This window comes from Myotis lucifugus, unplaced genomic scaffold (assembly GCF_000147115.1).
Source record: "Myotis lucifugus unplaced genomic scaffold, Myoluc2.0 scaffold_373, whole genome shotgun sequence".
In the NCBI taxonomy this organism is placed as follows: Eukaryota; Metazoa; Chordata; class Mammalia; order Chiroptera; family Vespertilionidae; genus Myotis; species Myotis lucifugus.
The window spans coordinates 749333-766977 of NW_005871421.1; the positions used below are offsets into that span (position 1 = coordinate 749333).

At 53.9% G+C, this 17645-nt stretch overlaps 2 protein-coding genes across 2 annotated transcripts in view; one reads left to right on the forward strand and one right to left on the reverse strand.

The window, feature by feature from the left end:
• Window positions 1-398: 398 nt before the first annotated feature.
• Window positions 399-7367, reverse strand: ZDHHC24 (zinc finger DHHC-type containing 24). The gene is made up of 3 exons (XM_006101610.2): window positions 7043-7367; window positions 4748-5025; window positions 399-3585 (listed from the first exon to the last, which is right to left on the reverse strand). Exons 1-3 carry the CDS (start codon window positions 7321-7323, stop codon window positions 3290-3292), a joined length of 855 nt encoding a protein of 284 aa, XP_006101672.1. The 5' UTR covers window positions 7324-7367; the 3' UTR covers window positions 399-3289.
• Window positions 7368-8252: 885 nt separating this feature from the next.
• The window catches only part of ACTN3 (actinin alpha 3), a 13130-nt gene continuing 3737 nt past the window's right edge, over window positions 8253-17645 (forward strand). The window contains exons 1-12 of the mRNA XM_006101609.3: window positions 8253-8390; window positions 12247-12361; window positions 12535-12654; window positions 12995-13081; window positions 13171-13258; window positions 13730-13808; window positions 13897-13978; window positions 14915-15000; window positions 15298-15390; window positions 15843-16073; window positions 16173-16320; window positions 17348-17498. Of these exons, the coding sequence (XP_006101671.3) occupies window positions 8253-8390; window positions 12247-12361; window positions 12535-12654; window positions 12995-13081; window positions 13171-13258; window positions 13730-13808; window positions 13897-13978; window positions 14915-15000; window positions 15298-15390; window positions 15843-16073; window positions 16173-16320; window positions 17348-17498 (1418 nt within the window). The remainder of the gene's footprint in view (window positions 8391-12246; window positions 12362-12534; window positions 12655-12994; window positions 13082-13170; window positions 13259-13729; window positions 13809-13896; window positions 13979-14914; window positions 15001-15297; window positions 15391-15842; window positions 16074-16172; window positions 16321-17347; window positions 17499-17645) is intronic.

The window sequence follows — 17645 nt, forward strand, 5'->3', positions numbered from 1 at the left end:
GGCTCCAGAGCTGCTGCAGAGCACGTCTCCCGGTTCCCTTTGCCGTGCCCTGGGCCAGCACCCAATTCCTGGGCCCCGTGTCTTCCTCCTCCATCATTCTGTACCCTCATCTGGTGAAGCATATCCACAGGTACTTTCTTTAAAAAGCCACTAGCGTTAACATTTTTAAGGCACTATTTGTCTGAAATTTTCTCTTTTTAAAAAATATCTTTTTATTGATTTTGGAGAGGGAGAAATAGAAATATCAATGATGAGAGAGAATCATTGATTTGCTGCCTCCTGCCCCACCCCCAACCCCCCGGGGATTGAGCCCCCAACCTGGGCATGTGCCCTGACTGGGAATCGAACCGTGACCTCCTGGTTCATAGGTCAATACTCAACCACTGAGCCACGCCAGCCAGGCTGAAATTTTCTTTATTCAATTCATACATATACGTGATAGTTTGGGTCATAAAATTTGAAGTTGAGAATCATTTTCATGCAAGAACATCATTTTTAGGCAGTGCTCCCATTAATTTTTATTTTTGTAAAAAAATAAATTGCTGTTGAGAAGTCCCATGCTCCGTTTGCTCCTGACCTCCTCTCTCTGAGGCTCTGAAATGTCAGGACACACCTTATTCTGTGTCATTATTTGTTGTGCCGTGGGTAGCGATGTGCATCCTTCAGTTCTGGAAAATTCCCTCCCATTTTCTCTGTTCTCTCTGGAATTCTGATCTGGCCCGGCATCTGTTAAATCCAGAGAGAACAGGATTGATCCTCTGATTTTCTTCTCTCTTCTCTTATTGTCTTTTCTGTTTTTGAGAGATTTTTATCTTCCAGCTCTTCACTGAAATTATTTTTAAAATGCTATTATTTTCTCAACTCTTTTTGTTCTCTGTTCAATCTTTGATCGTGGTGTCTTTTCAAGGAGCTCAACAACACCATCAATCAACTGGATATAACTGACATCTCTGGACTGCTTCCACTGAGCAGAACACGCATTTTCCTGACGTTCACATGGACATTCACCAAGAGAGACCACATTCTGAGCCATAGAAAACACATTCACAAACTTAAAAGAATGAAATCATACAATGTCTGCTATCAGATCAAATGGAATTAACAGGAAAATTCAGTTTCATGCAGATGTTGATTTCCCCAAAACTGATCTATAGATTCAATGGGTTCCATTCACAATCTCAAAGAGGTTTGTACTGTTGGAACTTGATAAGCTGATTCTAAAATCTACATGAAGCACAAGGACCAAGAATAGATCATAGGGGATCATACACAGTGGGGCAAAATAGAAAAATAAATTGTGGTATATTCAGAGGGTCACCATACAGCAAGAAGGAATGCCTACAGCTGCACACATTTAGACAAATCTCAGAAACAGTGAGTGAAAAAGCAAGTCACAGGAGAATAAACATGGTACAGTTCCATTTATATAAAATTCAAAACATGCAAAACCAATACAAATGTAATAAAATTACAAAGCAAAGCCAGAGAGTGATTAAGACAGTAGTGTGTCCTCTACCAGGGAGGGGCACCGTAGGGACGTCAAAGAAAATGGTATCCATTTCTTAAGTTGGGTGGGAGCATGTTGTTTCTCTTTATAAATATTTTCTTGCATCTCCTTTTTAACTAAAAAAACCTCACACACACACACAAAAACACACTAAAAAGATACTCTGGAGGAGGGGTAAACAGAGGAGGGAGCAGGTGGTTGCAGTGCCCATGTCACAGGAGAGCACCTCCCAAGCAGCATCTGTAGACGTTCACTTCACCCCATTTGTAGTCCTGCCTCTCATCCCTATTCTCTCCCGTGCCCCTGAGACATAAAGCTTCTCAAACAGCCCCTCTCCCACCCCAGAAGGGTGGCTGCTTGATTGTCGGGGGTGGGGTGGGCACTGGGGGAGAGGCACCCTAGCTGCTCCTCAGACTGGGTCAGCCCCTCCTGTGTCAGCCCCAGGCCTTGCCTTCCACGTTGCTCATGGAATTCCTGAGCATCTGCAGGTTCTGGGAGGCAACTTGGCTGCCTCTTGGCCCCTCCCTCTGGGAACACAATTTCATTCTCTACTTTTCTGCCAAGAGAGTAAATGAACCTCCACTCACTTTCCATCTTTTAAAACTCCAGGCTCTCTGGTCTACTGCTGTCTCCTTCCTATTTTCTTTCTCCTTGTAAATATATATTTTTTCTTTACTATCATTTCAGATTTGAAGAGGAAAGAGGTACATTGATGTGCTTAAAACCTGCCACATTTAATTAGTTACTAGATTTAAATGAAAAGGTTTAGTAAGTAGCTCCTGAACAGTCCCAAGAGGAGTGTAGCCCTGTCAGCACCACCTGTCACAGATGCTTGAAGGAGAAAGCACAAAGATCTGGGTTCAAATCCTGACTCCTCCATTTACTACCCCATGAACTTATCACATCAACTCTCAGAGCCTTAAGTTTTCTACCCACATAATTGCTGTTCAGTGTATCAGGTTAGCTAGAGAGAGGTTCAATGAAATTGTTGATGTGGGAATGCTTCTAACTCTAAAGCAATGAACCTGGGAAAATATTTTAGATGTGCCCTAACCGGTTTGGCTCAGTGGATAGAGCATCAGCCTGCGGACTGAAGGGTCCTGGATTTGATCCTGGCCAAGGGCACATACCTCAAGTTGCAGGCTCCTCCCTGGCCTGGGCCCTGGTTGGGGCGCGTGCAGGAGGCAACCAATCGATATGTCTCTCTCACATCGATGTTTCTCTCTCTGTCTCCCACTCTCTAAAAATCAATGGGAAAATATTCTTGGGTGAGGAAGAAAATCAGAATTTTAGATGCTCATGCCCTGGATCAATACATGCCACCTTGGCCACTGGTGCTCCCACCCCGTCCCCACCACGGCCACAGAGGCAGAGCCCTGGCTCCTCAGGTGTTCAGTGGTTCCCAGACGTGACAATCAGAGGAACCTGAAACAGCAGCCGGGCAACAGTGAGGGACCAGAAACCCATAAAGCTAGAGGGAATCCAAGAACCAAGTGGGCGCTTTATTAATCTGGCAAAGGGGCAGCTAGGTTGGCCAAGCAGCCCCTTGCCAGACCCTCCACTGCACTCGGGGGCCACTGATAGAGGCAGACTCACAGGGCCCACGCCCTGGAGACTGAGTCCAAGCTGGGCAGGGGCAAGGCCGAGGATGGGGCTGGAGTTGCTGAAAGCAGACATTAAGTACCAACCTGCCTCTCCTCCTGAGGCCGGGGTGGGCCTGAAATGAATTATGAGCCCCTTCACCCCTCCTCCCTCCCTGTACAGCTCTGGCTCTTCCTGGAGTCAGGAGGCCACCAGTCCCACATCAGCTGTGGTCTGGAAGGTGATCCCGTCCCCAGGCAACGGGGAGGCCAGAAAGGGCCAGAGCCAGACAAGGATCCAGCGGGGCCCCAGGGCTGCCTGCAGGTTGTGGCAGGGGCCCAGGTCATACGAGTGCTGGCCCCGCGCCCATTCCCAGGTGGTCTGGCCCCGAAGCAGCAGCATCCCATGGAAGAGCAGCCCAGCCCCGCAGAACAGGGCACCCGCCACACACGTGTCGGTCACGAAGGCCAGCGCGAACTGCGCCAGAGACACTCTGCCTGCAAGGAGAGAGCAGACGGGATCAGGGGGCAGCAGCAGGCCCAGTCCCCCAAAGCCCAGCTCCTGCCCTCCAGCCACCCGCTACCTCCACCATGAAGCAGAGTTCATTCCTCCCCCAGCAAACAGTGAGTCTCTGGTCCCTAGCCGGCCCCTGCTGGGTGATGGGAACACACCAGTGACCCGGACAGACACAGTCCTCTACCTTAGGTATGACTTTCATTCATGCATCCCAAATGTTTGAGCACTTCCCATGTGCTGGACATGGTGCCAGGCACCGCAAATATCAATGAACGGTAGACAGAACCTCTGACCTCAGGGAGTTCATAGACATTCATGAGGCCCCTTCTCAGTTACTTAATTACAGCTGTACTGTGTGCTACACTGGAAAAGTAGAGCGTCTCTCTGTGGAGGCCTCCCAGGCTTCATCCTGGCCCACAGTCGGTCACAAGTATCTGCTGAACTAAGAACTACAGGACAAGGGTACAGAGGGGACTGTGGGTATAGAGGTCAGGAGGAAGGAGGCAGGGGAGAGAAAGCCCAGAGCATTTGGGGGGGGGCAGGGGGGGGGACAAAGAGTATAAAAGACCAGTGGGGCTTTTATCTTGGGTGGTGACAGAAGAAAGAGGAATAAATGTCATCCAGAACTTGGCCTCTCAATCAACCTCCTGATCCAAGTCTTCCCCTGCCTGTAACTTTCACTGGCTCCCCACCGACCAGGCAAGTGAGGGCCATCTCTTCACATCAGCATTCAAGGCCTCCACCATCCAGTCCTAACCTACTGTCCTGGCCTTAATTCTCACAATTCCCATCCAATTGCCTTTGCTGCTCCCTGCCCAACATCCCGGGCCTCGATTAGAATGGTCCCCTTTAGAATACTCCCCCAGTGACCTTCCCCCAGTGACCTCCCCAGTCTTTCCTCCTCGGCCAACACCTCCTAGAATCCTTCCCTAATTCTCCCAGGCAGATCTCTGTACCTGTGTTCAAGCACTGTATTTTACCATATTCAGTTGAATACCAGGCTGTCCTCACCACCAACCCCATAAATGATACTGGGACTGGGTCCCCAGGGCATTGCTAGGGACTGCCCAAAGCCCCATCTCCCACCAGAACGGCCCACTACTAGGGCCTCTGCCTCTCTGTGGAGGCCTCCCTGGCTCCCACCTGTGAGCAGCATGAGCCAGGGCAGCAGGAGGAGGGCAGCGGTGTGGAGGGGCGTGTGGGCTTGCAGCAGAGCTGCCAGGGCAGGGCCCAGCAGCACAGAGACATGGAGCAGGATGCCCGCGCCATGAAGCAGCAGGCACAGGAAGGGCCGGTAGTTGTGAAAGCCCACGCAGCGGCCCAGCAGGCGGCAATGGTGATCCCGACGCAGGATGCAGACGCGGCAGGCAGAGCAATGTCCGCTGCGTGGCGGCACCTGGCTCTGGCACTGGTAGCAGTAACTGCAAGGAAGAACCACAGGGTCAGTTCCCCCAGCAGCTCTGAGTGCCCCGTCTCATGCCTGTGAGCCCGTCCTGGGAAAGCAGAGGTTGCCCTTGCTAAGCCTCAGGTTATCCATAGGTAAATGCAGGCTGAACACCATTCCCAGCCCTCCCAGTTCTAGCACTGCAGGTCTGAGGTCACTTCCAGCTCTGATATCCTTAGTCCTAAGGCCTTTCTCTGGTTTTAACATCCAGGAGCAAACTTCTGCCTCCCTCCAATCACCATGAACTCTCACCTGGATTATGGCAACCTCTTGACTAGTCTTCCTGACTCCACCTTTGCCCCCTCCTAGAGTAGTCTCACCCCAGCAGCTAGACCAGGGGTGGGCAAACTTTTTGACTCGAGGGCCACAATGGGTTCTTAAACTGGACCGGAGGGCCGGAACAAAAGCATGGATGGAGTGTTTGTGTGAACTAATATAAATTCTAAGAAAACATCATTACATAAAAGGGTACGGTCTTTTTTTTTTTTTTTTTTTTAGTTTTATTCATTTCAAATGGGCCGGATCCGGCCCGAGGGCCGTAGTTTGCCCACGGCTGAGCTAGACTGATCCTTAAAAATCTAAGTCATGCCCTAGCTGGTTTTGCTCAAGTGGTTAGAGCGTCAGCCTGCAGACTGAAGGATCTTGGGGTTCGATTCCGGTCAAGGGCACATACCTCTGTTGTAGGCTCAATCCCCAATCCCGGTCAGGGTACATGCGGGAGGCAACCAATTGATGTGTCTCTCCCACATTGATGTTTCCCTCTCTGTCTCTCCCTCTCCCTTCCACTCTCTAAAAAGTCAATGGGGAAAAAAAATCATTGGATGAAGATTAACAACAACAAAATCTAAGTCATGTCCCTCCTCTGCTCAAAACCTTCCAATAGCACCCTGGCCAGTGTGGCTCAGTTGGTTGGAGCATCGTCCCATGCATGGAAGGGTCTTGGGTTCCATTCCCAGTCAGGGAACATACCCAGGTTGTGGTTTCGATTCCCAGTCAGGCATATATGGTAGGCAACCGATTGATGTTTCTCTCTCAGAGCAATGCTTCTCTCTCTCTTGTCCTCTCTCAGCCTGTCTCTCTAAAATCAATTTTTAAAAAATATATTTTATTGATTTTTTACAGAGAGGAAGGGAGAGGGATTGAGAGTTAGAAACATCGATGAGGGAGAAACACCGATCAGCTGCCTCCTGCACATCCCCAGTACCTGCACACCCCCTACTGGGGATGTGCCCGCAACCAAGGTACATGGCCTTGACTGGAATCGAACCTGGGGCCCTTCAGTCCACAGGCTGACGCTCTATCCACTGAGCCAAACCAGCTAGGGCTCTCTAAAATCAATTAAACACACACACAAACACACACTCATCAGGTGAGGATTAAAAATAAATCTTAAAAAACAACCCTGCAATGGCTCTCCATCTCACTTCTAGTAAAAAGCAAAGCCTTCAATGTCCTACTAGTTCTTTACATGTCTAACCTCTCTCCTCCCCTTCTCTCACTCCACGTTGGCCACACTGGTCTTCTTGCTGTTCCTGGAACATGCTAAGCACATAACTGCCTCAGAGCCTTTATGTTGTCTGTTCCCTCTGCCTGGAACACTCTTCCCCCAGATTCCCATATGGCTAACTCCCCCACCTTCTTCAAGTCTTTGCTTAAATGCCACCTTCTTAATGAGGCCTACCTTGTCCACCCTATTTAAAACTGCAACTTGCACCCCTTCTACCTTGCTCTACATTTTGTTTCCATACCACCATCTTCTAACATTCTATATAATTTATTTATTATGCCTATAGTTTACCTGGCACATAGTAGGTGCTCAGTAAAATTTGTAAGTGAATAAGTAATACTCCTAGCTCTCCCATCCAGGTTCTAAATGAGTTCTCTGGTTCTAACAAGCGGATCCTATAGAATCTGGTTCTAACATCTTCAGGTCTCAAGGCCCCTCCCCCTGTCCAAGGCTCCCGCTACACCACCGAATCCCGTGCCCCACTCACGCCCAGCCCTGGCCTAGACCGTGGCCGGCCAGCATCACGCCCCGGATGCTGGGATCCGAACACAGGAAGAGCCCCACGTTGCCCAGCAGGTTAAGCAGCTGGAAGGCGGCCAGCGCCAGCTGGAAGGCCCGGGCCAGGGGTCCCAGCGGGGGCGGCCCAGGACCCAGCACAAGCACGTAGGCCAGCTCCAGACCCACCGCCGTCGCCCACAGCGCGGTGAGCACGAGGGGCAGCCGCGTGGGCGGCCCGTCCGCGCTCCCCACCGCCCTGGGCTGCCCCATGGCCTGGACCCACGCTGTAGGATCCCGAGTACCCCGCCGCTTCCGTATTGGGGCGGGGATAGTGTCAGACGGAAGTCTACCCTGACCAATGGAAGCTCTGGGGGGCGTGGCTGTGAGTTTAGAGTCACGTGGAGTCGCCAGCGGATGCGAAGATGTGATTGGACGGCCAAGTGAGCCAAGAAGATGCTTGGAATCCTGTTGGCGCTGGAACTGGGGCGGGGCAGCGGCGTTGTAGCTCCGCCCACCCACGGAGGCCCCGCGCCGCCCGCTGAAGCCCGGCTCGCTGGTCTGGCTCTCCAGGGTGCCTGCAGGATTGAGTTGCACCCTTGGTGGCGTCGGGGTTTCCCGGCTCAGCACATTCCCCATGACCCCCCAGTCTCCCCGATATTAATAGCCCTGCATCGGCCCATCCAGCTGGCCTGGAGCCCCTCCCCGTGCTCGAGTCTCTCCCTCAGTCACCCCAGGAAACGTTCAAAACATCTCTGCGCCTTGGTGTTCCTGACTGTGAAATGGGGATAGGGCTCCAGGTATCCCACCAGCGCCGCGCAGGAAGAGGGTCAGGAGGAGGCCCAAAGCGCAGCGTCTAGAGCGGTCTGCAGCCACTATTATTATTGTCGTCTCCGTTGTGCACGAGGAAACTGAGAGGGCCCGTGGCTTTCCCAAGCTCACACAGCGCCCTAGCGGCAGAGCTGGAACGCGAACCCCGGATCTCCGTCACGGGATCCGAGCCAATGCCCCCAAACTCTGCAGTCCCCAGGCCCAGTGCACCCTTTGGCCCGTCCCGACCCGGGCGCCCTCGCCCCCATTCGGCCCCTCCCCCCGCCCCCATATTTAGCGCGAATCCGATCCGGGGCTGGGCCCGCCGCTACTTAACGCGGCCCTGTGTCCTGGAGAGCGCCGAGCAGAGCGAAGCCAGGAGCTCCAGCGAGATGATGGTTATGCAGCCCGAGGGTCTGGGGGCCGGGGAGGGGCCCTTCGCGGGCGGCGGCGGCGAGTACATGGAACAGGAGGAGGACTGGGATCGCGACCTGCTGCTGGACCCGGCCTGGGAGAAGCAGCAGCGGAAAGTGAGTACCAGCCCATTTCCTGATGGCAAAACTGAGGCCCGAAAAGCCGGTCAGTTTTGGGTTGTCATCTCAGCAGGTCAGGAGTAGAGCCTGCAGAGCGCCACTCCCTCGCCCAGGCTCTGCCCATCAGTCCTCTGCTGTCCCCCAGGGCTGGAAGAGAGAGAGGGCTGGGAGCCCTCATGAGGGGTTTAGGATGACAAGGAGAGTTTCCGGTGTGCCCCCCAGGATTCATTCCCCTGGGTCCACTGCCCTACTTCTCCTGGCGAAAACAGGTTGGCCTTAGCTCAGGAGATCCAAGTTTGGGGGTTTCTGGAAGAATAATCTCTTTCTCCCCACACCTACCCCACCTCTCTAGTTAGATATTCCCAGGCCCCACCCTAGCAGCCAGGCAACTAGTAAAGAGACTTAGGAATGTCAGGGTGCGGACAAGCACCGCAGATCCCTTCCCACCCTCTCCTCTGTATTCTCTCCAGCATGGTGTCCGTAGTCACTCTATTCCAATTGTCAAATGAGGAAACTGAGGACTAGAAAGAGGCAGAAATAGGACCCAAATCATATGCTGTCAGAAAACGGGACCCCCCACCCCCCAACCTGAGGGTCTTGCTTGTCGCATTCCCACTCTTTCTCAGGATACCCCTCCCTGCCCCAGCGGCCCTGAGTCTGCTGAAAAGGCCACAGGACTGGGGAGGAGGGAGCCCTGGGTCCCCTTACGCAGTAACCTGACTCTCTGGCCAGATGGACACTTTGTGCTGAGGCAGCAGCTTGTGGGAGCTGGAGAGGGGCACATGGGCAGCTGCTGCTTTGGCCCAGCCTTGTAGGGTGCTCAGGCCCCCTCTCCCTGAGCTATTTTCACTCCCAGACTTTCCCAAGTGGAGGGGGCAGGACACCTGGGTTCCCAGAAGAGAAATGATCCAGGCTGGGGTGAAAAAACCTTAGAGAGTGGCAGGCCAGGAACAGGGAGGACACCATGGGGTTATTGGACCCTGCTCCACATTTGCCAACAGTATGACTCCAGGACTGGCAGGGAACAGGGGTGCTCAGTGAAATTTGCAGGATCTGAGAATCCCAGGATTGAGAATCAGAGCACTTCTCCTGAGGTGATGGGAGATGACTCCAGGGACCAGGAGGCTCAGCTGACAAGCTTCCCCAGGTGACAAGCTTTCCCTCAGGCTCCTCTTGCACCTGTCTCCAAGCCGGGCTGTGGCCCGCTGGTCCAGCAATCTCCCGGTGATGTCATTCCTGCCCCTGACTCCAGCTGCCATCTGCTATGCAACAACTCTTATCCTCACCCCCACCCACCCAGGCCTCTCCCTGATCCAGGTCCATGTGTCCTTCTTAAGATACATGCCTCTGTAACTTGCCTTTGTCACTTAACAAAATATCAGGAATATCCTTTCAATCCAACGTACAGCCACCCACCTCATCCATTCATTCAATGGCTGAGGAGTACAGATGCTCTGTAAATTAATCAGCTTCTCGGGGATGCTGGACATTCTGGTCTGTTCTTTCTCATCCAACATTGTTTATCACAATGTAACGAACATCTCTGCGCTCAGCTTTAGCCCTGCCTCATCCCTGCTACTCTTCTGCATCTTGGAACACTCCCACCTCCTCCCACCTGATGCCTGAGTCCTCTTCATTCAACCTCATTCAAAAATATCCACGCATTATTTCTTGAGAAGGTCCAACTATGTGTCAGGCACTGTTTTGGGTGCCAGGAACTCAGCAGGGAACAAGCCCAGGGAGCGTGTACTCCAGCAGGAACAGATGTTTCTATCTCATCCACCTCATCCTGCCACCTTCCCTTCTCTCACCCTGGTCCCGGTCACCACCTCCTCACCTTTCCCTTCTGCTCTGCCAAGTCTTCAGTCTCCACTCTGCAACCAGAATGAGTTTTTAAAAAACACAGTTCTGCCGCCCCCGCCTCCTCTGCCTGAAAACTTCCCTGACTCCCTGTTGCTCTCAGGGTCAAGTTCAAACTCCCTGGCTTAGCACCCAAGTTCGTGCATGACCTGGCCACGGCTGCCCCTCCGGCCTGCCTCCCACTGCTTACAGCCCAACACCCCCAGCTTCACTCTGGCGGTGGCCAGATAGCTGTAGCCCTGCAAACCTAGCAACTGTTTCTTACTGCCAAGCACTTGCCCACGTGGCTGCCCCTGCCCAGAATGCCCTTGCCTGCCCTTTGCTGCCTGAATAATTTCTGCTCCTCCATCACAGCTCTGATCAAATATTAGCCTTCCCCAAGAGGTCCCCACCTGATTTAGAGAACTCCCTTGGAATCCCGGACACCAGTCTCTCCCAGCTCTTCTCAGACCAACATGACTTTGACTGACTGTGAATTCCTTTAGGGCAGGGGCCACATCTCATTAAGAATCATGTTTGGACCTGGCCAGTTTGGCTCAGTGGATAGAGCATCGACCTGCGGACCAAAGGATCCCGGGTTTGATTCCGGTCAAGGGCATGTACCTTGGTTGCAGGCTCCTCCCCAGCCCGGGCCCTGGTCAGGGCTGGTGCAGGAGGCAACCAACCGATGTGTTTCTCTCTGTCTTTCCCTCTCTCTTCTATTTTCCCTAAAAATCAATGGAAAAATATCCTCCAGTGAGTATTAACAACAACAACAATTTAAAAAAAAAAGAATCATGTTTGTCAAGTGAAAGAATGCCTCCTCCTTTTCCATGGAGGCCCCGCCCAGGCCTGCCTGCCCCCTGCCCCCTCCATTTCCAGGGCATCCCAGACTTCAGGGTTGGAAGGCACTGCAGAGAATCAACTGCCCTTCCTGTGCTTGAGGCCCCATCAAGTAGTGCTCAGCGCTCAAAACACCTCCAGTGACAGGAAGCTCACCCCCTTCCCTTAGCAATGACAGCCCCTCAAGAATTTAAAGCATCATCTCCCAGGTCAGCTTCTAGGGCATCTGAAAAGCTGTTTCTGAGGAGGGGACACTGGCTGAGGGAAAGAATTCCAAATAACTTCCAGGGCCACCGTCCAGGAGAACCGGCTTTGTGGTAGGGGAATGCTCTGATTCTAGAATCCTGCCAGGTCAGGGAAGAGGGACCTGAGACAACATGGAGTCTGTTCCCTTAGCTGTACAGATGGGGAGGCTGAGCCTGAGAGGATTGGAGCCCAAATATGGATTCGACCAAGGACTTCGTAGCTGATGGATCCAGGAGAATCCAGGCCTGAAAGCTTGGTAGTTTGGTAGAAACTTGTGCGCCAGGCTCCAGGTCACCCCATCCCCAGTAGACACACAGCCATATACCAGCCTTCCCATCCCAGACCAGCTTTTCAGATGCCCTAACTCTGGGGGGCCGGGGAGGAGAGTTGCCTCCACAAACTAGATCAGGCCGGGCCCGAGTGTCCAGCTGACCCTCCACAGCCTGCAAAGCTCTTCCACACTCATATCTACCTGGAGGCCAATTCACAACAGCCCGGAGAGGTCGATGGGGCTCATATAAAAACACACAGGTGCACAGTCCCTTGGGCCAAACCCTCAGAGCCAGATGTGCTTTGACCCAGAATTTTTCAGGTTTTAAAAAGGCTGTATCATCCTGCATTGGCCCTGGTACCTCAGAAGCCCCAAGCTTTGGCGTGTCTGCTTTATGATTTTCTAACCACGCCCCCTCCAGTGTAGGAGACTGCTCAGTGTCCAAACTGAGACCTGCATGGGACCCAGACCCCATTTCTCCTCTTCCAGGAGAACTAAAGCTCAGAGAGGGAAAGGGACTGGCCCAGATACACAGCAAGTCAGTGACTGAGCCAAGACTGGAATCCAGGGCCTTGGGCTCTGAGATCCGCCCCAACCAAGAAGCCTGAGCCCTGTCCTCAGCGCTAGGGTCTGAGCGCTGTTCTCCGCCCCCAGACTTTCACTGCCTGGTGCAACTCGCACCTGCGCAAGGCGGGCACCCAGATCGAGAACATCGAGGAGGATTTCCGCAATGGCCTCAAGCTCATGCTGCTCCTGGAGGTCATTTCAGGTGAGGTGTGCAAATTCGTGCACAGGGACCCCGGGACCTAGGGGGATCCCGAGAGCTGGGGGAATAGGGCAGCAGAGACTGCAGGGGATTGGCGATGGAGGGGAACGTTCGAGGACAAGATCTCCAACTTCCTCTCATGACCTTTGACCCTTTACCTCTTCTTTTACACCCAGGAGAGAGGCTGTCCAGGCCAGACAAAGGCAAGATGCGCTTCCACAAAATTGCCAATGTCAACAAGGCCCTGGACTTCATTGCCAGCAAGGGGGTTAGGCTGGTGTCCATCGGGGCTGAAGGTGAGGAGGTGACAGGAGGGGGCCTAGGTGGGCTTTGGGGGTGTTCCTGCCATCAGCAAGTCACCTCTGTGAGCTTCAGTTTTCTCATCTCAACAATGGGGATAACCATCCCTGCCTCATGGGAGGGACTGTAAGGAGCAAATGTGCCCAGAACGCCAGCCCATGCCCTGATCCCTAGACTGGGTTATAATCAGCTTTAAGTAAAACAGTTGAGTACCTACTAGGCACCAGCCCTGGGATGAGGGACCAGGCCCCAGAGAGCAGAGCAGGGGGAGGTAGCTGAGGCTGGTAGCACAGGCCTTGAACCCCAGGTGGGATCTGCCCCATCCCCGCCCTGTAGAGATCGTGGATGGGAACCTGAAGATGACCCTGGGCATGATCTGGACCATCATCCTGCGCTTTGCCATCCAGGACATCTCTGTGGAGGGTGAGCAGGGGATGGTGGGGAGGAGCAGGTAAGGTGAGAGGACCTGGCCCAGACCTCTCTCCAGCTAACACGCCCCCATCTTCATCCAGAAACCTCGGCCAAGGAAGGCTTGCTGCTGTGGTGCCAGCGGAAGACAGCGCCATACCGCAATGTCAACGTGCAAAACTTCCACACCAGGTCTGTCAGCTGGTCAGCTCGAGCGCGCGGGCCTCTGCCAGGCCCTGGGGCCCAGAGCTGGCCCCTGTTACAAGCCGCAGGGGAGGAGAGGTCACAGCCGAGTTCCTGGAACAGTGTCTGAAAATAGGAGGACTCAGTCAGTGTTGAATTGACTCCAGGAGGGTGAGGGAGACTTCCTGGAAGAGGGCGCATTGGAGATATTCCTGGGAGGGCATTCAGCCAGAGAGGACCTGTGGGCAGGAGGCCAAAACATCTAGAAATTGGTGGGGCCTAAGCCTGGGGTATGTGAAAGAATCATGGCGGGAGGCAGTCCGAGTCTAGTAATGAAGTGCCTCGAATGCCAAGCAAAGGAGTTTAGACGTTACTCCATTTGACAGATGAGGCTGCCCCGATGGGGAAGCTTCTGGGGCAAGGGTAGGACAGGGCCTCAGCTTGAACTCGGGCCTGACCCACCCCCGTCTCTCTGTCCAGCTGGAAGGATGGCCTGGCCCTCTGTGCTCTCATCCACCGACACCGCCCCGACCTCATCGACTATGCCAAACTGCGCAAGGTTGGCCTCCGACACCCCCAGCCCCAACTCCCCAAAACCTCTGCCCTCAGCCTCTGCCCTTTAATCTCTCCCCCTCATACCCATCCAGGATGACCCCATTGGGAACCTGAACACTGCCTTCGAGGTGGCAGAGAAATACCTGGACATCCCTAAGATGTTGGATGCAGAAGGTTAGAGTCAGACTACCTCATGGTCTAACCTCTACATCTGTTCTTCCCTCCTCCTAGAAGACCCTGCCCTTCACCTGGCTCCCTGGTCAGAATCCTTTATGCCACTGGCCCTCCTCTCTAGGCCCCTCTAGTCCATCTCCCTGTCCCCCTCCACCTAGTGGAACCAGCCTCCCCTCCCCTTCTGGAATGCCAACCCCCCCCACCCCCCCGCCTCATATCCCAGTTTCCTAGGTCTCTTGGAACATATTGGTCCCTCAAGACTGAGAGCTCCTTTGGGGAGGTGCTGTGTCTGGTCCCTGTGCCCAAGCAAGGCTTTAGTTAATTGAAACAGCAGCCCTGGCCAGTTTGGCTCAGTGGATAGATCATAGGCCTGCAGACTGAAGGGTCCCAGGTTCGAGTCCAGTCAAGGACACATGCCCAGGTTGCAGGCTCAATCCCCAGTAGGGGGTATGCAGGAGGCAGCCAATCAATGATTCTCTCATCACTGATGTTTCTATCTCTCCCTTCCTCTCTGAAATCAATAACAAAATATTTTTTAAAAAATTAAAACAGCACACACTTTCTGAGCACCTGCTGTGCCTGGTACCTGAATGTGTGGGCATCGGTGGATGAGAACTTGGGGGAAAGACAGACAGACAGAGTTGTGGGACGGTTAGAAACACCAGGTAGTGTGGGCTGGTGCCTCATGAAGGCTGCGGTGTCTGCACACTCACCCACTCCCACATGGTTTCCTCACCCCACAGAGGGGGAGACGGCTGGGCGCTGGGGTGATCAGAGAGGGACTCAGGGAAGAAGAAGATGTAGCTGACATCTGGTGGCCATGGCTAGATGTCTCTGTCCCCTCCCATTCTAAGGGAGATCTCTGCCTGGGTGGGGACATGAGCCCATTTCCCACCCCTGGGTTTGGCCAATAAACACCTCGCTGCTATCCCCCAGACATTGTGAACACCCCAAAGCCCGATGAGAAGGCCATCATGACCTACGTTTCCTGCTTCTACCATGCCTTCGCTGGCGCTGAGCAGGTGAGGGGTTGTGGACTCAGGGCCCAACCTTGGAAGCATCTCAACATTTGGAGATGCCAGGCCCGTGGGTGGGAGCGCCACATCCCGGCTGCACACACGCAGTCCTCGGGGAGTTCAGGGGCAGAGGCTTCTGGCCTGGAAGCCCCTCTGCCCCCAGAAAGATGTGCTCCCCTCGTCCTTGTTCCTGTTTGTACGGCCCAGGGTTCATAGGCTTTACAGAGGGAGGCTGGGTTGGGGGTGTCTGTGGCAGCTTGTTCTATGGCAGCCACTCTACCCCACCCCACCCCCACCCCGCAGGCGGAGACAGCCGCCAACAGGATCTGCAAGGTGCTAGCTGTGAACCAGGAGAATGAGAGGCTCATGCAGGAGTATGAGAAGCTTGCCAGTGAGGTGAGCCAGAGAGGGTCTCCCATCCCCACCTGTGCCCTCCCCACCTGCCCACTCAGGTCTGTGCCGGCCACGTCTCCCTCTCCTCAGAGGAGCCTTGGTCTCCCCCAGCCTCCTCATGAAATCTTCACCAGCTCCTCCCACCTTCTGCCTTTCCAAGCTCCTGGTCATTCACTCACCATTCACTCATTTCCTCATTCATTTATCCATTCACTCATATTTAGGTGGTCTCATGGTTTTTGCTCTGTGCCAACTTATACTGGTCCCTGGACTCAGAAATTAACCACCCTACTCCTTCCCAGACTAGTGGGGATCCCCCATTCTTCCCTTCAGACCCCCACTCTGCTTGAGCCAGGCCTTTTGGGTCGTTTAGCCTAGGTGTGGGTGTAGAGGGGCGGGTGAGATGAACACGCCAGCCCAGAGCTCTCTGCTCTGCTCCTGCCTGGCCCTGGCAGCTGCTGGAATGGATCCGCCGCACCATCCCGTGGCTGGAGAACCGTGTGGGCGAGCACAGCATGAGTGCCATGCAGCGCAAGCTGGAGGACTTTCGGGACTACCGGCGCCTGCACAAGCCGCCCCGCGTGCAGGAGAAGTGCCAGCTGGAGATCAACTTCAACACGCTGCAGACCAAGCTGCGGCTGAGCCACCGGCCCGCCTTCATGCCCTCCGAGGGCAAGCTGGTCTCGGTGAGCCGGTGCCCGTATTCTCTGGGTGACCTTGGGATCTGTGTCCCCTTCTGAGCAATGGGTGAGCCGTGATGGCGGGCACCTCTGCCTGCCCCACAGGACATCGCCAACGCATGGCGGGGGCTGGAGCAAGTGGAGAAAGGCTATGAGGACTGGCTGCTCTCCGAGATCCGGCGTCTGCAGCGACTCCAGCACCTGGCTGAGAAGTTCCAGCAGAAGGCCTCCCTGCACGAAGCCTGGACCCGGGGTAGGACACTTCCTGGGGCTTGATTCTGTCCTGGGGTGGAGACTGGAGAGAGTGGGACTCCTGGCAGAATGCGCCGGCCAGGGGTAGGGGTTCTGCTGGAAAGTTGGAGACTTGTTTCCTGGTCCCACCCTTGCTATGCAACCAAGTCACGGCCCCTCTTTGGGCTACAGTTTCTTTATGTGTAGAGCCAGGCCCTTCTCTTCTGGGTCTGGCCTTCTGGAGGTCTGCTCTAATATATTTGTCACTTAGCATTTTATTTGTATATGTAGCATGTATCCATAAGAGAATCCCTAACCCTAATGTCACTTATGTTATGCTCAAAGTATATTGATGCCAAAATATTGCACGAGTCGCATATATTACTCTGTATGAACACAGCCATTCTGTATTCTGTCAGGATTTTATTCCTACAAACGAATGACTCCTGCCTAAAAGTAATGAACAAACACTAACAATGGATTACGGGTATGAGAAATAATGAAGGTTTGATATAATAAGAAGTCCTTAAATATAAGGCCACTTAGGTGACCCTGAGATCTCCAAACCTCTAAATTTCAATTACCTTTTCTGCAAAATGCAGAGGCGCTCAATCAATGGTTGCTGCTGCCGTTATAAATATGTTTTTATTTGCATAATTATGGTATTTGTCATTCTCCAAGCACTTTTAGGTTCATTATTCACTCATCAACAAATATTCATAGAGGGTCTACCACATGCCAGGCGCTGGGCACACAGGTGAGCGGAGGAAACCGCGTCAGGAGCTCATCAGGCTCAGAGTCACCGGGAGGTAGTTCTCCATCAGATAATTCCAAATCAGTACCAAGGGCCACCCCACACCGCGCAGGTCAGGGACGCAGAGGTCAGTTACCTGCATGCCCTGGAACAGGAGTTTCATTTCACTCTATGAGGCCAGCGCCTCAAAGCAAACCGCTAGGGTGGGCCAGGCAGGTGAGATCACCTGCGATTCCAGATGAAGAATCTCCGCGGGCACAGCCCCGCTCCAGGCCCCGCTCCTCTTCCTGAGCAGGAAAGGAGGAAATGCTGACCCAGCGCGACTATGAGTCGGCATCGCTACAGGAGGTGCGGGCGCTAATACGGCGCCACGAGGCCTTTGAAAGCGACTTGGCGGCACACCAGGACCGCGTGGAGCACATCGCTGCGCTGGCCCAGGAGCTCAAGTAGGCGTGGCCCAGGAGCTCGAGTGGGCGTGCCCCGGGCCGGACCCGCCCCCGGAGACAACGCCCCGCCCCTCGACTTCGAGCCCCACCCCGATCCTTATTGCCTTCAAGACCGTTCTGCCTTGTTGGCAAGCCAGCTTTGGTCCC